Below are 22,288 nucleotides of genomic sequence, written 5' to 3'. Positions count from 1 at the left end.
ACTGTGCCTGGCCTTATATCACCTTTTTTTTTCAAAAATGGGGTTTCGCCATGATGGCCAGGCTGGTCTTGAACTCCTGACCTCAGGTGATCCACCCACCTCGGCCTCCCAAAGCGCTAGGATTACAGGCGTGAGCCACCGCGCCCGGCCGAGCCTTTATTTTTTTATCCATTGTACTACTTCTGTGATTCTAAGAAAGTTACTCCACCTCTCTGGGCCTCAGTTTTGTCATCTGCAGAATGGGAATGACAGTGACAAAATCCCAACATGACAGGGGCTGTTGTAAAGATCGACATGATTTCATGGACGTGAAAGGTGTTCCTGTCTGATAGGACAGTGAGCAATGTTAGGGGTGGTTATGAGGACCACTCATAAATGTAAGGCACACCCTTATTTTATGTGCCCTTTACCAAGAAAGGAAAAACTGCTATTATAAATGATACACCATGATTTAATTAAATTAAGACATCTTCATTTCAGAGACGTTAAAGTAGGAAGAAGATGCATGTTTTAGGATGGATAGGATAGTATAGGAGAGGCTGGCATTGTCTCTTGGGTGAGGATGAGAATGTTCTGCAGAAACGTGAAAGTTCTGATCCGATGTGGGAGACTGCAAAGGAGGGAAGGGCAGCTCCTGTGGAGGAAGCTCTTGGTACAGACTGTCAGTCTGTGTACCAGCTGAAGAAGGATAACAGATAGCATGGTGTGCAGGCACAGGGGATAGGCCCTCAATTCCATAACACCCTGGCAACATCTGGAACAGCACTATAGAATCAAGTAAAGTAGAACTGCTGCAACAAAATGTATGACTATTCACCCCAAGTAGGATAAATAAAAACTACAAATAGGACCCTATCCTGTCAGGCTGGGTCTTGTAATCAGATAGGTTACAAAAAACTTGGTCTTCCAGACATTTTGGATTTGCTGAAGTTTGGACTGTGCTGGCTAAGGTTTATATCAAACTTACTGTGTACTGAATAGTGTTCAAGTGCTTGATACATAGTAACTCATTTAATTTTTGTAACAAGTATATAAGGTGAGTGCTATTATTGTTCCCATTTTGCAGATTAATAAATGGAGGCACAGAGGTTAAGTGACTGCTGATGAGTAGTGGAGCTGGAATTTAGCCTCGGGCAGTCAGGATCTAGAGTCCACCCTCCTAACCATCTGCTATGCTGTCTCTTTAGAGGGGGATGTGGAAAGATGAATTTGGCTCTTTCCAGAGGACTGTGGCACCATAAGGAGGACCCATGGGTCTGAGGGTGCTGGAGGGCGGCCAGGAAATAGTGTAGCGAGAATGTGTGGAGAGCAGGAAGGGTGAGGACAGGGGTGACAGAATCCCTGGAAACCCTGATGTTTCCAAGGTAGAAGATGAAAGATACTAAGGAAGAGCATCCAGAAGTCTCAGGCCCAGGAGGCTCTGAGGCTGCCCATGGGGTGTAGACTCTTCCTCCTCGACTATCAGGACCCTGTGTGGTAGACAGTGTTTCCTCCAGACACCAGTACAGTGAGGCTGAGATATTTCCTGCTCTGTGTAGCCTCTAGGACAGTGGACTGTCGGGGTCCTATGGGGTCTGGACATGTCCTCCTCCAGACAGTTTGGGTTCCTTCAAACTCTGGACGCTTCCTCCAGAGTGTTAGGACACTCAGGGCATGAACACTTCCCCTGACACTGTCAGGGTGCTTTAGGGTGTAGAGTAGATCTCCAGGCTGTGTGGATCCCTGTAGGGTGAGGACACTTCTTTTTCCTCACTGTCATGACAGCGTGGGGGTGGACACTTCCTAAGGACCAGGTCCTCTAGAGTGTGGAGAGCACAAGCTCTTCCTCCAGGTCACTGGGATCACTGTGGGGCATAGACTTCCTGCAGATTATCAGGACTCCCTCCCCATCCCACTGTCAGGAGCCCTCATGGTGTGGACACCTCCGCCCTCCTCCTTCCAGATGGCCAGGTCCTGTGGTGTGTGAACATTTCCACTAGCAGGCCAGCAGGGTTGTCTGGACAGGCTGTGGCTGTCTCCTCGCCCAGACTATCAGGATCCTCTGTGGTGTAGATTGCTCTGCCCAAGATTGTCTCTATCTCTCTGGGATGTGACCGACTCTATTTTACAGGTTCTCAGAGTAGGAGTCTCTCCTTGTTATCAGTATCAGTGCTACAGTGTGGACATCCTCAGGTGAGTGTCCCTCAGGCCAGTTTCTGTCACTTTCCAACCATATCACACCCCCAAGGGACCTATGGAAATATATAGAGGTATCTGGGGTTGTCACTATGACAGGGCACACTCATGGATTTAAATGTTCAAGATCTAGGGATGCTAAATGTCCACCAATGCATGAGACAGTTCTACATAACAAAGAATCGTTTCGTCCCAAATGCCAACTGCATCCCATCTTAAGAGTGTGACATTTTTCTGTTGTAGATACTTGCTAGCTATCTACTTGCTGGTTATGGCTGTGCTTTAGCCTTTTGCAGCTGGACACCTGGCTAAAACACATCCCACTGCCTCCCTTGCATGGAGGTTAAGACCAGTGACTCAGTTCCAGCCAGTGAAGCATGGGCAGAAGTGATGAGCACTGCATCTAGGCCTGGCCCACTAGGATGGGCCCCTTCTATCTCCCACTTGGCCCACGTGCCAGGCAATGCTGAGGATCTAGTGGTGACTCCGAGGCTTCAAGGCACAGCAAAGGCACAGAAGGGAAAAAACTTAGGTGTTCCAGTTGCCGTGTGAAAGGATACCCACCCAAATATCCACAATGGACTGCTCCATGAGCAAGCAAACTTGGAACGTGCAAAGCCACTAAGATGAGTGGGTTGTTTTTACAATGGCTGGCTTACCTAATACACTCGGCCTTTCCCCAGTGTCCTGAAAGTCTAAAGGAGTTAGGCAACCTCTGTCCAAGGCCTGTCTCATCCTACTCCAGACTGCGTTCCTTCTCTGCAGACTGGTAAAACAATGCTCCTCAGGCAGACACTGCTTGGTGATAAGATGGGCCCTTATGAAATGAGAAGAGGAAGTGCCTTTCCAGGTGATGCAGCCCTATGCCAGACATGTCCTGTTACAAGGAATGCTAAGGCTGCCTGGATCTCAGCTCCCACTTTTCTTCTTTGCTAAGTACCCTGATAAAGCCAACCCAGTGCAGAAGTATTTCAGTGTTCCTGTAACCACCAGCATAGCCATGCTAGTGTCTACCAGCTTAGAATACTAGCCCCTGCCCGATGTCCCTATGACACTCAGATCAGTCTCCCAGGCTTTCCCATAAGGAAAGCAGGGAGTTTCAGACACACAGTGAGAACTGGGTGCACATGCTGTGAAGAGCTGCACACACACACGCGGTCCCGTCTCCCTACCTCTCCCACGTACTCCATGACGAAGCTGTTCTTGCGAATCTTCTCCAGAGTGCGGACGCCCCAGCCGCGCCCGTCGTCCGTGCGGAAGATGCAGAGGTCATATCGAATGCCCTTCTGTACCACACGATTCGGGCAGTCATAGCCACAGCGGCAGCGGGAGTTGCACTCGTAGATGGGCAGCCCGGCTCGAAGCCGCACCTGGCCCTGGTCATTGTAGGCAAACTTGTGCAGTGACGCCCCCGGGCAGCAGCCTCCGGTGGGTGCCCACAGACAGTCCTGGCACTCGCAGCCCACAGCCACCTGGTTGAGGGTGATGCCCTCACCAACACGGTACTCATTGATATACACGAAGGCCCGCGGGGGGCCATCCAGGTCCACCTCATTCTCTACGGTGATACGTCCCAGATGGCTGCGCTTGGCATTGAGCTCCTGCTCCCAGCGACGGAGCGCCCGCCTCTGCTTGGCCTTCTGCACTAGGTAGTTGGCCAAGCTTGGGTCCAGGTGCCGGGGGGTCTTTGACCGGTGGTGCCGCCGAAGCAGCTCCCTCTCTAAGTCCTTGTGGAACTGCTTGAGGATGCGCACACACTTGAGATTTTGCCGTGGCTCCCAGGTGCTCTCTGAGTCTGGATATCCGCGCCATTTCACCAGATAATATTCCTGTTCCTGTTGGGGGTGGGTAGGGGGACGGGATACCATAAGTGGTGAGATCCTTGGGCCAGCCTTCATGAGGCTTCCATCCCAAAGCTGATGGTTAACACCTACCTCACCCCACCCCTTTTCTGGAATGACTTCATGCGGTGGTTCAAAAATATGGGCTCTAGGGTGAGGATTACTAGGTTCAAATCCTGCTGTCCCCCTTATTGTCTGTCCAAACTGTTCCAACTTTTAATTAATCTCCCAAACCCACTTCCCTCCTTGGTCTTCCCCATCATCAGCTTCCTCCTAGCTGTTCAGACCCGAACTTCTGGAGTCATCCTGGTCTCCTCTTTTGCTCACACTCCCCACATCCACCCTCTGCACATCCTGTTAGCCCCACCTTCAAAATACGTCCAGTGACAAACCATCACTGCTACCATTGTGGCTCACCTGGACCCTGACAAGTCCTTGCCTGTTCTAGGCAGCTTACATGTATTATTAACTGAATTACTAACTGAATCTTCACAAATCAACATGAGGTAGATGCTACTAGTCATCCCCCTTTTACAATAAGGAAAATGAAGTACTGAGGGTTTGGGTAGGTAGCCTGGGTTAACACAACCAGGACTAGAACCCAAGCATGCTGACTCCAGTTTGTTCTCCTAACCATCCTGTCACTCCCTCTTCTGACAATAGCTGTCCCCATTTCACAGTTGTTAGGGGGATTAAATGAGTTTCTGAGAGGAAGTGCCTGGCACACTGAAAGTGCTCAATAGCTGTTAGCTATCGACATTTCCACTCCAGGGCTCAGCATCTCAATCTTTGCAATTACTTTGTATTCCTAGGGAGATGGGAAGAGATTTACTTGGGAATTCATCCTGTTCCTGCCCCCATCAGAAAGCTGCTTAGTATCTTGTCTGTATTATAGGGATAAAAGGGTTTATTCATCCTATTTTTTCAGGGTCAGAGGAGAAAATTCCCTTTGGAAACAGATGTGGATAGTTGAGGACAAGAGAGCAGGACACTAACTTCCCTGTGACCTGTCCCCTCCCAGACCACGGTCACCCCAGACTCACTCGGATCTTCTTGTAATCGCACAGGTACTCAACTTCAAAGTCATAGAGGTTCCTCTTAGAGACACCAAGGGCAGGGCAGGAGAGCTTGGCCAGGCGGCACAGGTCCTGCAGCTGATTCCAAGAAGACTTGCAACACACACTACAGCCTGGATCAGGGGGCACAAAAAGAACTATTACTGGGCAGCCTGACCAGGTCAGGAGTCAAAGGGGACCCCAAATCCTCCCTGGGACATCCCAAAGACTGCCTAAGAGTCAGGGAAATTTAATCCACAGGCCTTCCCCAATGCTGAGACTGTTCTACAACAGAATTATGCTTTGAACCCTAAAGCTCACTGCCCAAGGCTGCCCCTGGAACAGCAGACCTCTAAGTGGGGTTTGCAACATGAATTGTCCTAAAGGAATCTGTTCCTCTGCAGAGCTTCAAACTCCCTCTGTTATTCCTAAAACTGGCTGCAAACCTGCCTTGGGTTCAGGACCTGATCACCCTTCTCTCCACTTTGCAAAAGAAAGAGAACAACCCCCCATCTCAGTAGGATGCAATGCCCCGAGGAGGAGCGAGGAGTGGTGGGTAGGGGGACAAGATTAAAACCTCCAGGGCACCAAACAAAGGCGTAACTGGAAAGACTGGTCCTTAATCCCTTATCTCAAACTCCTGGGCCAGATGTGTTTTGGAATTCAAAGTTTTTTGAATTTTACAAGACTATTTCTAGGATATCCCATACATCACCTAACACCCCCAGCGTGGCCAGGGGACATCAAGCTATAATCAAATGCATTAATCATCCTGCAGCAAAACTATGAATTTCCCACATTAAATAGGAGAAAAAAAGATGTAAAATAGCCTCACAGAATAGTTCCACTTTATAATCTACTTTTGCCATAAATGGTGCCAAATTTAAGAAAAGGATTTCAGTTTTCAGGGCTTTTTAGATTTTGTAATCACAAGCAAGAGATTTCGGAATGATAGTACATTACAGGAAGGCTACTTAAATGATCAATCTGGGTGCCTTAAATCCACAAGGTATATTTTTTCCTGCTGCATTTTGACTTTCTGTTTCATCCATCTTCCTGTAAAAAGCAAAGCTCGTCCAAAGGGTTATGGTCTGAATTTATATGCACAGCAGTACAGGTTAGTGACATTGATTCTTTTAAATATACCTGGTATATTTCTGGGGCTGCCAAAATTTTGTAAGACACACGGATTTTAAAAACCAAATTTCTCTCTGATTCAAGGCACATTCTTAATCAATGTGCTTTAGAAGCCATTTTATCAAATCATGTCTCAAAATATTCCAAGGGCAGTCAGTCTTCATTCTATTTCATCTTTTTAAAATGTTTAATATTTTCTGCCTTCCATTGCGAACATCACACTTTAGATGTCAACCTAAAAACGTACAAGAGCTTTTCAAAATTAATTCGCGTCCAAGCCCTACCTCCCCCTACTTAGACAAGACCAAGTGGAGACTGAGCCCGCATGTGCCCACGCTTTCCTCTCCCTACAGCCTCTCCTCGCAAACCCCTTCCTTCACTTGCATTCGAAACCCCACTGAAGTGATCCCAACTAACACCTCCAGCTGCTGGCTCCGAAATGGCCACAGGTGGATTGTCCTACCCGTCAGAGGTTCCACGACTTGTGAAACCCATCCTCCCTGCGGCTTTCGTCACACAGAGGAGCCCCCCAACATACTGAGTCACCCCTCTTTCCCTACACATGGGGGAGTCCAGCTCTCCTATTGGGAAGGCCCCATTTCCCTCTTCTGGGGGATCCTCTATTCCAAGCCCTTCCCCCATCACGCTGAGAGGAGATACGCTCCCCCTGAAGAGTTCTCTGTCCCCGCACTCAGAAGGGGGGGTCTGTCCCCCTTCTCTTCCCTCCCCTTCCGGCGTCTCGCGTGGACACCGAATGGGTAACGGTCACCGGGGGCCGATTTTCCCGCGCGCGGGCGCGCCTCCCAGACAAGCCCCCGCGCGTGCGCGCGCCGGTCCAGTTGCGATCTGTGGCGCGCGCCCCCCTCCCGCGTCCCCACTTAGTCCCGGACCCGCCGCGTTCAGAGGCGCGCGCCCCCTCCCCTGAGCCCCGCCCAGCCTCGCGCACCAGGCCCGCGCTCCCCGAGCCCCATCCTTTCCGCGCTGAGCTTCCAGCTCCCGGCGCCAGGGCCTCGGATGCCGGGGCCCCGAGCCGGCGACGCCACCCCTCCAGCCCACCCGGCCTGGCCAGCGGGCCCGTGCATCTGCCTCCACTGCTTCACCTTTTAAATTTTCCGCCATCTTTCCCCACGGCTAACGACATTCGGGCCTAGCCGGCCTCGCGAGAAGATAGCTCGCGCGGGCGTGGCCGGGAACGCGCAGCCTATTGGCCGCGGCTCGCGGCTCGCAGCACCCGCGCGGACCAACCGGAGAGCGGTGACCGAACCCCTCCCCGCCGCTCGGCTCGGTCCGTGAGGCGGGTGCTCGCCGCGCTTTCCCAGAGTGCGTCTGGGCGGCAGCGGCAGCGGCAGTAGCTGAAGTTGCCCGAGGCCCTGCCCGTGCGCCGGTCTGTCTGTCACACTGCTAGCCAATCACGTTGTCAGCCAGTCACAGTGACTCTTCAGTTCTGTCATACCCCTTGTTATCACCATCAGTCAGCTCGTCATTACATTTTAACTCCAAGCTGGCCAGGGCTCCCAGGTGGACTAGCGCCACATCCAACCGCTCAGGCAGTCACCCTAGACAAGTGCGTAGTCAGACCTCTGGCCCCCATCTACTCTGCCGGGCAGTCAACTCCTGCTTCCACGTGTGCCCTCGGGCCATCTGCAACTCCCTGGAGGTAGGCAGCACTGTTAGCCAGCCAGCCTTGTCATTCCCTAAGACCGTCCTGTCCTCACGTTGTCAGCAGATCAATTAGTCCTCCACCCACCGTAGCCCTGGGACCAGCTGCAATTCTGCCTGGGGAAATCCTCTCATAGACTGCAGCATCCAGCCATGCCCCCAGGCGGGCTCTGATTAAGGTCCAGACAAGCTGTCATTGTCATCATCTAATACAGCCCTGTCCGGCAGTCACTATCAATTGGTCACGTCTTTCCGTCAGATTATTTCTCATTCACACCACGATCAGTCACAACACTCAGCTAGGCTCTCAAAGCAAATAGTCACAGCAACTAGAGGTACGATTAAGCCTCCACACCACCTGTCAGCAGTGGGTCAGCCAGTCTGTCATTTCTCAGGCGATGCATCCCGACCATTGGTCAATCAGTCTCCTCTGATGCGTTGAAGCTGAGATTCTATCAGGGCAGACAGTCCATAACCACGTACAGCCATTGAGTCAGACAGCTACGCGGGTTTTGCTGCTGGCCAGCTGGCCTGTGACTCGTTCAATCCGCCCCTCATCACATTGTCAGTCATTCTCAAGCAGCATCCGACTGACCATACCGTCTGTCAGGTGATCAGTCAGTCAGAGCACCCAGCCAGGTCCTCCAGCATGCTGTGATTCGAGCAGTGTGGACAGTCAATCACTAGATACAGTTGCCTAGCAAGCAGCCACAGAGCCTGTTGATCAGTCAGACTGGAATTTCCCCAGGTGGCCCTCCTTTACACAGTGCCAGACAGTATAACATCCAGACATAGCCCCAGGCGAGCTGTGATTCCTGACAATAGTCATTCACAACATCCAGCCAGCCAGGCAGACAGTAGCACCACAGGTCATCAGTCAGCCAGCCTGCAAGGTCCTCAGGAGGCTGCCTGTCCTTTCCACTGTCAGGCCACCAGCCCCAGCTAGTCCTAGGCGGGCTGTCATTCAGTTAGATATTCAGGAAACCGTGCTATCACTTTCTAAAATTGCCCCCTCTCCCTGTCACTCCATGAGTTCTATGGTCAACCAAATGATTGTACAGCTAACCAAACAGATATTCTTTCTGCCTGCCAGTCCAGCTGTGAGATAATTGGAGAAGTGAATGACTGGTCTGAGGTTCCTTCAGCCCCAGCTTGCCCTGAGTGGGACAGACAGGAGCCTAAGTTCCACCGTGCATCCCCTTCTCGAGCAGAGTCAGATGCTGATCCTCACATACCCCCGCCCCGCCCACCAGCGCCCCCCGCAGTCTCCTCTGGCAGCAGGGCTCTCCCACTCCCAGGTGTTCAGGAGACCTGTCCAACCCACAAGAGTGATTTAAGACAGGACCTCTGTCTAGATCTGAGGGGAAGATAAAGGGGTCTGTGGCCAGTGGTGCCCCCAAACACTATAAAGTACTGGGCAAAAGCCTGGATTCTGGAGCCTGACTACCTGGACTCATATCCAGGCTCTGCCATTTGCTAAATTACGTGACCTTTGGCAGTTTCTTAAACTGGTCTGCAAAACCTTGAGTAAGTGGTCTTGGGGTGGTTGTCTCCCACTTATTTGAAAAGTGAATCGTTCTGGACTAGCACTTTTTCAGGAGACCTCAAAAGTTAAGAGGCCATCCTATTGCTACCATGTCCCACTCCCAGCCATTTGTCTGTTCATTCAGCATTAATTTAATGACGACTGCATATACTGCCTTGCCCAGTGCTGGGGCCAATATAAGGTTTTCATTCATTACAAGCTTCACAGGTTTGACCTATTGTAATGTAAACCTCATATTGGAGTGTAACACACATACAGAAGAGTACACAGACCAGGGTGAACACTTTAATGAGTTTACACAAGCCAACCTACATGTGGAACCAGAACGCAGGCTGAGAAACCATTCAGCCAGGTCTCAGAAGCACTTAATTGTTTTGTATAAATTTATTGGGTACAAGTATAATTTTTTTTTTTTTTTTTGAGGCAGGGTCTTGCTCTGTCACCCAAGCTGGAGTACAGTGCTGTGATCTCGGCTCACTGCAACCTCCACCACCCCGGTTCAAGTGATTCTCGTATCTCAAACTCCCAAGTAGCTGAGATTACAGGTGTGCACCACTATGCCCAGCTAATTTTTGTGTTTTTAGTAGAGATGGGGTTTCACCATGTTGGCCAGGCTGGTCTCAAACTCCTGGCCTCCAGTGATCCACCCACCTTGGGCTCCCAAAGTGCTGGGATTATTACTGTGAGCCACCATGCCGGGCCACAAGTGTAATTTTGTTACACGGATACATTGTGCAGTGGTGAAATCAAGGATTTTACCATATCCATCATCTGAATAATGTACATTGGTCTTCCAAAGTGCTAGGATTAAAGGCATGAGGCACAGCGCCCTGCCACAAGTGTAATTTTGTTACATGGATACATTGTGGAGTGGTGAAGTCAGGCATTTTACTGTATCCATCATCTGAATAATGTACATTGGTCTCCCAAAGTGCTGGGATTAAAGGCAAGAGCCACCATGCCAGGCCACAAGTGTAATTTTGTTACACGGACACATTGTGCAGTGGTGAAGTCAGGCGTTTTACTGTATCCATAGCCTAAATAATGCACATCGTAACATTAAGTAATTTCTCATCATCTACTTCTTTCTCACCTCCCTACCCTTCTAAGTCTCTATTGTTTATCATTCCACATGCTATGTCCATGTGTACACATTATTTAGCTCGCACTTACAAGTGAAAAGATTCAGTATTTGTCTTTCTGAGTTGTTTTGCTTAAATTAATGGCCTTCAGTTCCATCCATGTTGGCGCAAAAGACATGATTTTATTCCTTTTTTTTCCTTGCCTTTTCTCTCCCTGTTTTGTTTTCTAAGGAAGCAGTCTCTGAGACTACACACAGCAGCGTCACCTGTCCCCGGAGCCGGGGGCACCCTGGCTGGACAGGCAGGAGAGAATACCCCAGTTCCTGCATATGCAGTTGCTGGGCTCTCTGCACGGGTGAAGCAGGAGGGTGGGTGGAGGCACAAGCCTGTCCTCAGCTGGAAGGGCGGGGCGTGGACAGGGATGGTGGGCAGGTCATCAGTGGGACAAGGGGAGCTTGGCCACTGTCACGCGACGGTGAGTGTGTGTGTGGGTGTGCTGGGCTGCTTCAGCCACAGGGTTTTACACAACCAGGCAACAAAATCCACTTCTTCCACCTCAGACCGCTTGATGAAGGCGTGGTTTGTGAGCATCTTCAGGTCCGCCCACTCCGCTGGGTTCTTGGTGGGGCATTTATTGACAAACTCCTGGAAGTCCAGGGTGAACACAACATTGGGCAGCTTAGGAGGTGGCTCATTCACAATATAGTCCAGCAGTTCGAAGATGGCCATGGCGGGCTGGCTGTCCATCCCATGACCTCTGATGGGGTGCCTGGGGGGTCTCGGCCGAGGCGAGATGCTATGAGGCTCTCCTCCTGCCCCGTTGACCACAGGCCGGCCTTGGTGTCAGGTGGGAGGGATGGTGTATCTTCCAAAGGGCAGATCCACCAGGGACAGGCCCATGCTCCAGATGTCGTACTGCACGGAGTAATGCATGCACTGCAACCGCTCCAGAGCCATGTAGGAGCGTGTGCCCACAAAGGAGCTGGCTATGGAGTCGATGAGCTGCCTGCTCACCCCTAAGTCGCACAGTTTGATTTCCCCTCTGGAGTTCACCAGGATGTTGGAGGGTTTCACATCTCGTGCGTGATTCTGGTGCTTCTCTCAGAGGTACCCCAAGCCCCAGAGGACCACAGTGCTGACTTTCCCCAGGATCTCCTCGGGAATCCTCTTGGCCTCTTTCAGCACCTGGTCCAGGGAGCTACCATCCGTGTGCTCCATGCAGATGGAGCCGTCATTGTAGAAGGCCCCGTAGAAGCCCATGATGTATGGTAAGTTGCACTGGAGCAGGACCTGCAGCTCACAGATGATCTGGTTCCAGATGGCCAGCTTGATTTCAAGGTGGATCAGCTTCCTGGCCATGATGAGTCCCAAGGGTCTGTGCTGGACTTTGGTGACCACCCTGCTGTTGTCCATGCCCAGCTCTGAGATCCTTTTGAAGTAATCATCTTTGAGTTTGCCAACCTTGGCTTTCTGGGTGAGGAAGGCTTGCAGCCTCCTCTTCTGCTGCTCATCAAGTTGCAGCTTCTTCAGCCTCTTCTGCAGGTCCACCAGGTTTGCCTCGGAGGCACCCTCGCTGGTGGGGGATGGGCCCTTGGTGATGGCAGGGTTGATGGTGAGCACTTGCAGCACCGGCTTCCTCCAAGCCAGCATGGCGGCTCTCCTGGCCAGCAGCGGCAGTGCCTCTAGCCGGGGCCCATAGGGGGCGGGCCGGAAGCCGGTGGGCCTAGGCAAGCAAGCCAGGGGCTGTGGCCCTGGCCCAGGCGGGCGTTGGGGCTGCCGAGGGTGGGTGGTGCTGTGGGCGGGGCCGAGGGTAGCCGAGGGGCGCTGGGGCTGAGGCGAGGGAGCCGCCTTTGGTCGCCGCCGCCATCGCCGCCGCCGAGGCCTGAGCGAGGCTGACCCAGCAGAGGGAGTCCGAAAGGCTAGTAGGGGAGGGGAGGCCACCGATTTTATTCTTTTTTAGGGCCGAATAGTATTCCATTGTGTGTACATATCATTCATATATATATATATATATATATATATATTTTTTTTTTTTTTTTGAGACGGAGTCTCACTCCAACGCCAGGCTGGAGTGCAGTGGTGCGATCTTGGCTCACTGCAACTTCTGCCTCCCAGGTTCAAGCAATTCTTCTGCCTCAGCCTCCCAAGTAGCTGGGATCACAGGTGCACGCCACCATGCCTAGCTAATTTTTGTGTTTTTAGTAGAGACAGGGTTTCACCATGTTGGCCAGGATGGTCCTGATCTCCTGACCTCGTGATCTGCCTGCCTCGGCCTCCCAAAGTGTTGGGATTACAGGCGTGAGCCACCGTGCCCAGCTGAGGTAAGCATTATTTTTATCCTCACTTTAAAGACGGAGGGCCGGGCACGGTGGCTCACGCCTGTAATCCCAGCACTTTGGGAGGCCGAGGTGGGTGGATCACCTGAGGTCGGGAGTTCAAGACCAGCCTGGCCATCATGGAGAAACCCCATCTTTAAAAAAATAAAAAGAAAAAAAAGAAAAGAAAGACGGAGGAAACTGAGGCCCACAGGTCAAGCAGCTTGCTCACAGTCAGTTCTTCTACCCCAAGTCTGGGCCTGCTCTGGCCAGCCTCATGGGGGTTCAGGGCTTGTTTGTTGAAGGTCTTTTCCAGGACAAAGCCTGCCAGAGGGGCCCCACAGAATGCTAGATTTCTTTTATTTATTTATTTTTTTATGATTTTATTTTTATAAATAGAGACAGGGTTTCACCATGTTGGTCAGGCTGGTCCTGAACTCCTGACTTCAGGTGATCCACCCGCCTTGGCCTCCCAAAGTGCTGGGATTACAGGCGTAAGCCACCGCGCCCGGCCAGAACACTAGATTTCTAAGTTTTCTGTGGAGGACTGCGAGTAGGGAGAAATTATACTGATGGATCCTTTCTAGACTCAGTGCCCTTCTGGGGACCTGGTCAGGTGGGGTGAGGAGTGGTGTGGAAGATAAATAGTAATGAATTCAAGAAAACCTGAGACTCCCTGTTTTTCTAGCTTGGGGGAGTTCCCCCTTCAACCTAGAAATTCTTCCATTGCTCTTGCAGATAGAAGCAGCCTGCCCTCTCTAGAGTCTCCCTCACATTTATCTTCCTCCCCCCTACCTTTCTCCTTTTCTCCTCCTCTAAAGGCAAGATGTCCGAGATCTCAAATTCACCAGATTTCAGGAATCAGGAGAGGCAGGGAGCTCAATTCTAGGCATTGATGTGCCACAGTTTCTAATTATGCCCTTGGAAATAGCTGTAAACACCAAGGATAGTTTTGAGTTACTCCCTTGTTTCTGGGAGAGCAAGCCTGGAGGAGGCAGAGAGGTGACTCAATGGGATCCCAGTTGAAAATCAGTTACCTCCATTGTATAGATGAGGAAACCAAAGCTTGGAGGTGAGGCATCTTTCCCGGGTTCTAGAGCAGATCTGTCTGATTATTAGGTCTTTGCCTCTTCCATTGCAATTGGCCAGTGTCTGATTTGCACTGGAAACTGGGCAGAACCAAATTTTAAAAATGAAAGGGGCATGCTGCTCATCAAGATCCTGGTGTGTGAGTTGTTATGGAGATGGAAAATGGGGAGGTGTGGTCATTTGAGTGTGCTCTTGATGTAGTATTGTGTTGATTGAATGAATGTTTTTTTTTTTTTGAGACAGAGTCTCGCTCTGTTGTTGCTCAGGCTGGAGTACAGTGGCATGATCTCAGCTCACTGCAACCTCCGCCTCCCATGTTCAAGCAATTCTGCTGCCTCAGCTTCTACTAGTAGCTGGGATTACAGGCATGCACCACTATGCCTGGCTAATTCTTGTATTTTTTAGTAGAGATGGGGTTTCGTCATGTTGGCCAGGCTGGTCTCGAACTCGTGACCTCAGGTGATCCGTTCGCCTTGGCCTCCCAACGTGCTGGGATTATAGGCATGAACCACTGTGTATGGCCGATTTAATGATTTTTTTAAAAAAATCATTAAATGCATGACATCTGGCCTCACGTCAAGCTTTTTCTCACCTCAGGGCCTTTGCACTGGCTGCTCCCTTTGCCTGGAACCCTTTTTCCCCAAATATTCACTTGGCCGACATTTCTGTCTCTTTAGGTACAGCACCACCATCACCTCCTCCAAGTAGCTTTCCCTGACTTCTCCATCTGAATATTGTTTCGTCTGTATCTCTGCCTTACCACTCCACAGCATTTATCATGATCTGCAATTATCTTTTTTTTCTATCTGATTTCTTGTTTCTTCTCTGCCTCCTCCCCTAGAATGTGGATTTCACCCCATAAGGGCAGGAATTTTTGTCTGTTTTCTTCCACTGCTTGATCCCTAGCCCCAAAAATAGTACCTGGCAATAAATGTTTGTTGAAAGACAGAGGGGCAGAAGGAAACACAGAAATACAGGCTAAATGACTGATGGAATAAATGAGTGAATGAATATATACATGTAATGCTAAATAAATAAAACGGATTAAATTAATAAAAGGGACTTTGGTGGAAAGAGACCCACATTTGGAACGTAAACAGACTGAGAATTATAGAGAGACAAAAAGACAATTCTTTTATTTTTGTTTAAAAATCCTTGAGTGAAGAGAACTGAGAATTTTTTTTTATAAAAGGGGCCTTGGGATTGCTAGGGTGAGTGTGAGGACCAGGCAGGGATAACAGCATTGGAGGGGTTGATAGGGAAGAAATGAGGGTTGAAGGCCTGGAAGAGGAGAGTGGAGGGTGGGCACAAAGCAGGCAGAAGGGGAGCCATTTCCTACAGGTAGGAGCGCAGGGCAGCAAGCAGCTCAGCCACTCAGTCATCCCATTCATCATCTTCATCTTCATCGCCAGCTTGGTCCTCCCCTTCGTCTGGAGGGAAAGAGAAAGATGCCCTGGGAGGTTGATGGGGGGGGCTTCATAGGGTCTGGGAGGTAAGGACTTGACCCTGAGAGGCTGAGGTCTCCTGCTAGAAGAGGGTAAGTTAGAGTTTCCATTTGGGACAAGAGATGAATTATAGTTAGGGTCTGAGTTCTAATTGGAGTTGAAGTTTATACTGTCAAAAATGTGGTTAGTCCAGATGTTGTCAAATAAAGGGTTAATGTTAACCTATTTATTGGGGTGAATTTAAATATTATTAGCAAAGGCAGGATAATTTATTATTGCTTCTTGTCTCGTTAAAGCTAATATTTTTGACACATAATGAGGTTAATGACAATAACATTATCAAAATAAGCTGGGCGTAGTGGTGTGCCTGTAGTCCCAGCTATTCAGGAGGCTGAGGCAGGAGAATAGCTTGAACCCAGGAGGCAGAGGCTGCAGTGAGCCAAGATCGAGCCACTGCCCTCCAGCCTGGGCGACAGAGCAAGAGTCTGTCTCAAAAAAAAAAAAAAAAAAAAAAAAAAAAACATTGTCAAAAGATGAAGTTCCTATAATATTGTCATATAATAGATTCACCTTAATCTTGTGGACACACTTTGTGGTTAATGTTGTTAACATTAATGTCAAAATTGGAGTTAATTGTATTATTATCATTTAGAAGGTTGAGATTAATATTATCATCATATGATGGATTAGTGACAGTATCGCTGACACATTAAGAGAGTAATAGTAACATTATTATAAAAAGATAAGGTTAACAGTCAGGCGTGATGGCTCATGCCTATAATCCCAGCACTCTGAGAGGCTGAGGTGGGCAAATCACTTGAGCCCAGGAGTTGCAGAGCAACCTGGGCAACATAGTGAGCTCTCATCACTACCAAAAAAGCACCAAAAATTAGCTGGGTATGGTGGCCCATGCCTGTAGTCCCACTACTCTGGGAGCTGAGGCAGGAGGATCGCTTGAGCCTGGGAGGTTGGGGCTGCAGTGAGCCATGATTGCACCACTGTACTCCAGCCTGGGACACAGAGCAAGACCCTGTCTCAAAAAATTTAAGAAAAAAGATTACATTATAAGATTATTATCTCATAATGAATTAATATAAATCTGTTGACACATGGAATTAAAGTTAATATTGTCAACAATGGTGTTCTTCATAATATTGTCATCACATAATGGGTTAATGTTTCTTTTTTTTTGAGATAGGATCTCTGTCACCCAGGCTGGAATGCAGTGGCACAATCATGGATCACTGCTGCCTTGACCTCCCAAGCTCAAGCAATCCTCCCACCTCAGCCTCCCAAGTAGCTGGGACCACAGGTACTCGCCACTATGCTCAACTACTTTTTTAAAATTCGAGTTTTTGTGGAGACGAGGTCTTACTATATTGCCCAGGCTGGTCTCAAACTCCTGTGCTCAAGGGATCCTTCTGCCTTGGCATCCCAAAGTTCCTGGATTACAGGCATGAGCTACCGCACCTGGCCAGCTGATGTTACTGAACATAAGGGAATAACCTTAATATTGTGGACACACCCTGGCATTAATGTTAATATTATTGTCAAAGTTGGAGTTAATTATATTATTGTCACATAATGACTTAATGTTAACATTGTCAAAAAGGAGACTGACACAAGATTCATGTTAATGCTGTCAACAGATGGGGCTAATGTCAGTATTGGTGGTGACTGCTGGGATTGTTTTGAGGCCAGTGCTAGCCCTGGGAGCCAGGTTTGAGGCCCTGGCAGGATCAACTCACCGGAGGAGTGGATGGCTCTGCTTCTCTTCTGCATCACGTGCATCAGGGCCCCCACCAGTCCCTCTGAGCTCTGAGGTGGTGGCTGCAGTGCTGAGCTCTCTGGGGTACCAGGGGTCTGCAGCAGGCAGGGGTAAGCACAGAGGGCTCAGGGCCTGGGAAAGGAGCATTTCTCCCTGCCCCTCCATCATTATTTTCCCTTCCACACACTCCAGTCCCCTTCAAGGCTCCCCATCAACTTTTCTTTCTTTTTCTTTTTTTTTTTTTTGAGATGGTGTCTTGATATGTTGCCCAGGCTGGAGTGCAGTGGCTATTCACAGGCACAATCCCACTACTGATCAGCATGGGAGTTTTGACCTGCTCCATTTCTGACCTGGGCCAGTTCACCTCTCCTAGGCAACCTGATGTTTCCCCGCTCCCGGGAGGTCACCATATTGATGCTGAACTTAGTGCGGACACCCAATCAGCATAGCGCACTACAGCCCAGAACGCCTCGGCTCAAGTGATCCTCCCACCTCAGCCTCCCAAGTAGCTGTGACTACGGCACATGCCACTGTGCCCGGCAACTTTTCAACCCTATCACTGAATCCCCAAGGCCTGGCACTCTCCTCGGTCCTGGCCTCAGTCTCCCAGTATCTTGACTTGCAAGGGACACCCCGGAGTCCCAGACTCCCAATCCTCCATCTTGCCTGTCCTCACCTTGTTCAGCTGAATTCCCTGCCGGATTTGATCCAAAAGTGCTCCCCGACCCCCACCAGGAGCCAGGCCCCCACCAGGCACCAGAGCAGGAGGGAGTGGGGGAGGGGCTGGTCCATCCCCGGAGCTGGGCGGTGGTGGTGGCGGTGGCGGTGGCGGTGGCATGGGTGGCCCACCAGCTCCAGGGGGTGGAGGGGGCAGTGGTCCAGAACGTCCAGTGGCTGGAGGAGGTGGTGGTGGAGGGCCCCCTCGGCCTGGGAGTGGGGGTCCCCGGGGCGCTGGTGGAGGTGGGGCAACCCCCAAAGGTACAGGGGGCAGTGGACCAGAACGACCCTTGTTGCCCCCCACAATAGGGGGCCGCGGGGGCTGGTTCCCTCCTCGAGATGGCGGTGGGGGTGGTGGAAGCGGCTCTGTGGAGGGGGGAATAACACATAGCTATAACTCTCACTGATACCTTCTGAGCCTTAGTTTTGCTCATTTTTAAAATGGGTACCCCCACTGACCAACTCCTGACTTAAGCGGTATAGGTGCTCCCATAAGGATAGACTGACTTAGTGAATCTCTTAGCTATGAGCTGCTAGGGCTGGAGAAAGGGGCATATAGAAGCAGGGGCTCACCCTGGCGCCTCATCTCCTGCCGCACAGCCTCCAGCCCACCCTGGTCCTCAATGAAGTCATAGATAAGTTTAGAGGTCTCAGCATCAGTGAGTTGGGCCTCGCTGATTCCTGCCCTGGAGAACAGACTCCGCAGATCTGGGTCAAGGTTGTTCACCTGCCCAGGAGGAAAAAGGCCAGGGGCGGGAGTAGAGGAATAAGGTGAGGAGAAAATCAACACAAATTGTCCATCAGGTCCATCCCAGTGAGGGATCTGAGAGGGGGTGGGAAGGGCAGAGTCTGGGGGTGAGGTTTCAGCAGTGGTCTGTGGAAGGGTGGGTAGAAGTTTAGTGGAGTCCAAGAGACTCTGAAGTTACTCACGTCAAACCCATTCTGGGGGTCCCACCCTACGTGGCTGACATGCCTGAAAGAGGTGAAGAGACTCCAGTGAATCCCCACTGCCCTTCCTTCCCTCCATTTGTAGTGAAGCCCTCTTGCCCTCTCCTGCCCAGAAAGACTCTGAGGGACCAGAATTAACGAATGAAACTGAATGAGTGAATGAGTACGAGCAGGAGTTATGGAATTAGAAAGGATCCATAGTTTGTGGTGCCAATCCATCCATCCCTCTTTCCTCATCTATTCACCCATGCATTTTTCCACTTATTCATTCACATTAATCTGTTGGACCACTGATCTGCCCATACATCTGTTTCTGCAACTGTCTGCCCACATACGTTTGTTCACCCATTTGTCTACCAATCTGTCCTCACATACACTTGTCCATCTACCTACCCATGTGCCCACCTTTCCATCATCCATTCACTCATTTTTCTACCCATGAAACCACACACTTCTGTTCACTTATCCATTGAACTGTCCATTCATCCACCTGTCTGTCCACCTGTCCATCCCCATCCACCTTGTCTGTGAACCAGTCAGCCTGCATATCAATCTGTCCACACACTCATCCACTCACCCATCCATCTACTGACCCACCTCCCATCAACCCATCAACCCGTCCATCCAACCACTTATCCATTCATTCTTCAACCTATTCATTCTTCCATGCATTTATGCATCCATCCACCCATCCACTCAGCCACCTACCCACCAGCCCACCTCATCCATCATCTACCTCATCTATTCATCCATTCATGTTCTCCCACCTGCCCACCCATGTTCTCCCCATCAGCCCACTCAGAGTAAGCCCAGGGTGAGGCAAGTGAGGTGCCTGGGGTGCAAAATTTAAGTGAGTCACTCACTCTGAGTCAGGAATTACAGTTGCATGCTCCTAAGAGTGAATACCTCCTTACATTTTTCACACTTAGTGCCTTATTCACCTCTCTCTAGACCCAGCCCTACACCTGCCAATCCATCCACTTATTTACCCACCCAGTCACCAAGCCATCTGCTCATCCTTCCATCCACTCAGCTGTCCACTTGTTTATGTGCTCCTCTGCCCCCAGGAATCTGTGGGCCCACTGGGGAGTGATTCTCACTTGAATCCACTGGGTGCACCAATATCAGCTTTGCTGATCTTCTTTTTCCCTGAGCGTTTCTTATCAGCTGGGCCAGGTACAGGTGCTGGGAGTCCACGGTATCGTGAACTTGTGATGTCAGGGTTCTGGATGTCTACTGTCGCTAGCCCCAGGGACAGTGGACCAGCAGGTGGACCTGTGGGGAAAATAGGGTGGTTGGTCCATTGACCCACTTACCAACCAACCAAAGCATAGAAGTAAGAAACAGAAGCCTTGGGGAAATCTGTGTGTGTGTTGGATGGTCATGGAGGGAGTGGGTGAAGGGTTCAAGTAGGGTCTATAGAGAAGTGGGTGGATCCCGCAAACCATTCATACATTCACTGATTCATTCATTTTTTTCATTCCCTCATAGTTTATCATTCACTGGCTCACTGACTAATGAATTTGTTAAAATTTTCATTTACTGATTTATTTATTCATCATGCTTTCCTCGCTGACTGAATTTGTCATGTACTCATTTATTCACTGTTCATTCATTCACTCATTCACTAATTTACTTAGTCATCCATACACCTTTTCATTCATTTATCCACATACCCATTCATATACATCTATCTTTTTTTTCTTTTAAGCCAGTCAAATTTAGCAGTGGGGGGTTATATACCAACTTTAGTGACACTAATGTTAATAAGTTCTGGTAACCCACTACCATTGGACCAGCCTTTTTTTTTTTTTTTTTTTNTTTTTTTTAAAGATGGGGTTTCACCATGATGGCCAGGCTGGTCTTGAACTCCTGACCTCAGGTGATCCACCCACCTCGGCCTCCCAAAGTGCTAGGATTACAGGCGTGAGCCACAGCACCCGTCCTACCTATGCATCTACCTGTCTACTTAGACTTTCATCCTCCCATCAATTCATCCCTCCACTCAGCCATCTGCCACCAATCCACCCACCCATCCATCAATCCACACACCCACTCATCCATCCACATACCCATCCATTCACCCACTTGTGCACCCATCCAACTGCTCATTTCTCCATCTACTCTTCCACCTACCCACCCATCCATCCAGAGACACAGGGAAGAATCAGCACGCACCTCCTTGGTCTCCACCTGGGTGTGGGGGCAGGGGTGGGAGCCCTCCTCTTCTCTCTGGGAAGATGGGATGTGTCGAGAGCTATCACAACCCTGCCACAGGTTCTTGGGCTAGCCCCTTATTACCCCCGCTTGTACTAGAGGACTCACCTTCATTGGCTGGTGGTGGTGGTGGGGGTAGCTGGTGTCTGTCTGTGGATAGACAGATGGATTGGGAGCCAAAACCATGAGAGGGGACTTTTCTAGTTCCCCATATTTGCACTCACTTCTGCCCAATTTCCTTTCCTCCCCTGCAGCCTCCTCACCTCCACTTTGCCTCTGATTCCTTTTTTGTATCTTCTCCTGCACCAGGGCCTGGAAGGCCTGGGCCTCGCCCTCGTCTGCAAAGTTCAGCCCCGCTTGGCAGTCCTGCACATACCTTGGGGTCAGCCACCTCCCAGGTCTCCCACAGCTTTCCCATCTCCTCTCCACACCCTAAGTGAGGCTCAAGGGCTGGTTGGTCACTTACATCTCCAGTGAAGGTGTGGAAGAAGGGGGTGGGGGTGGAGTAGACAAGCTGTGAGTACAGCTCCTGTTCCCAGAGCAGCCGACCAGCCTGGAGAGGTGTAGGGTGGGAGACACAGTGGCACTGAGGCAAGCCGGGGGTGGCAGGCCTTTGTTAGCTGGGCAGGGAGCAGGGTGTCTGGATTTGGGGGTCTCATAGTCTGGTTTGGAGATTTTCAGCTCAGTACCAGAGAGCTGGGGAATCTTAATGGTGTGGATGTGGGGAGTTGGGGTACAATCTAGGAGTCAGACACTTTTGTGAGAGGTTTGGATTTGGGGTTCAGGGCCCTAGATGTGGGACTTGGGGGCTTGAATTTCATAATTTAGGACTCTAGTCTTAGGAAGTTGAGGCTCATTCATAGACTCAATCTGTGCCCTCCCCTGCCACCCCAGCCCCAATTAATGACAGGTAGGATTCTGGTATTTGGGAGTTAGAGTTGAGATTTGAGGTTCAAACACATAGACTTGGGAGTTTTGTGGGGAGTCCAGCTAAGTAAGTGCAATTTGGGGTTTGTGGAGAAGAGTCATGGCTTAGGAGTTTGGTCAATATTTGACAGGCTTGGGATCTTGAAGTTATGCTGAGTCCATCTTTATGGGTTTAGAAGGATGAATTTGGGCTTAAACCTAGAAAGTTCAGGTTGGGGGATTGTGGGAAAGACTTTTTTCTTAAAAAATGTCACCTGTCCCTGACCTGGGTAGAGTGGCATCTGGTTGGTGGTGCCCATCTCATATCAGCCAGGGACAAAGCAACCCCTTGTTCATCCCAGCTTGGCTTTTGATCTGTGCCTATGCC

General features: G+C 50.2%; 3 protein-coding genes and 1 pseudogene across 4 annotated transcripts in view; 1 reads left to right on the top strand and 3 right to left on the bottom strand.

Annotated features, from left to right (window-relative positions):
* The window catches only part of SUV39H1 (suppressor of variegation 3-9 homolog 1), a 13,652-nt gene extending 5,087 nt beyond the window's left edge, over nt 1–8,565 (bottom strand). The window contains exons 1-3 of one of the 2 annotated variants that reach the window (XM_017523871.2): nt 8,226–8,565; nt 5,060–5,205; nt 3,348–4,010 (exon numbers count right to left, since the gene is read on the bottom strand). In XM_017523871.2, the coding sequence (XP_017379360.1) occupies nt 3,348–4,010; nt 5,060–5,205; nt 8,226–8,280 (864 nt within the window). In that variant the 5' untranslated portion in view covers nt 8,281–8,565. Of the gene's footprint in view, nt 1–3,347; nt 4,011–5,059; nt 5,206–7,308; nt 7,563–8,225 lie in introns of those variants that run through there. The other variant, XM_017523872.1, reaches the window with a different exon arrangement.
* A 2,322-nt stretch (nt 8,566–10,887) lies between these two features.
* On the bottom strand, nt 10,888–12,337 carry LOC108300898 (dual specificity mitogen-activated protein kinase kinase 2-like). The gene has a single exon (XM_037736889.1). The coding sequence runs from the start codon at nt 12,143–12,145 to the stop codon at nt 11,597–11,599; it is 549 nt and encodes a 182-aa protein (XP_037592817.1). The 5' UTR covers nt 12,146–12,337; the 3' UTR covers nt 10,888–11,596.
* Nucleotides 12,338–15,007: 2,670 nt separating this feature from the next.
* The window catches only part of WAS (WASP actin nucleation promoting factor), an 8,620-nt gene continuing 1,339 nt past the window's right edge, over nt 15,008–22,288 (bottom strand). Inside the window, exons 3-12 of the mRNA XM_017523870.2 lie at nt 21,461–21,547; nt 21,258–21,360; nt 21,103–21,144; nt 20,956–21,009; nt 19,878–20,052; nt 18,760–18,802; nt 18,403–18,556; nt 17,789–18,195; nt 17,093–17,207; nt 15,008–15,329 (exon numbers count right to left, since the gene is read on the bottom strand). Coding sequence (XP_017379359.1) covers nt 15,274–15,329; nt 17,093–17,207; nt 17,789–18,195; nt 18,403–18,556; nt 18,760–18,802; nt 19,878–20,052; nt 20,956–21,009; nt 21,103–21,144; nt 21,258–21,360; nt 21,461–21,547 — 1,236 coding nt within the window. The 3' untranslated portion in view covers nt 15,008–15,273. The remainder of the gene's footprint in view (nt 15,330–17,092; nt 17,208–17,788; nt 18,196–18,402; nt 18,557–18,759; nt 18,803–19,877; nt 20,053–20,955; nt 21,010–21,102; nt 21,145–21,257; nt 21,361–21,460; nt 21,548–22,288) is intronic.
* Nucleotides 22,177–22,288, top strand: LOC119470432 (annotated as a pseudogene).

Source organism: Cebus imitator, unplaced genomic scaffold (genome assembly GCF_001604975.1).
Source record: "Cebus imitator isolate Cc_AM_T3 unplaced genomic scaffold, Cebus_imitator-1.0 Scaffold30, whole genome shotgun sequence".
NCBI classification, from domain to species: Eukaryota; Metazoa; Chordata; class Mammalia; order Primates; family Cebidae; genus Cebus; species Cebus imitator.
Note: the sequence above shows the minus strand (reverse complement) of the source record. Positions and strands in the feature narration are given on the sequence as shown.

Bases quoted from the DNA above. Each gene is read 5' to 3' on its own strand.
- LOC108300898 (XM_037736889.1), bottom strand. From the start codon at position 12,145: ATGCTGGCTTGGAGGAAGCCGGTGCTGCAAGTGCTCACCATCAACCCT.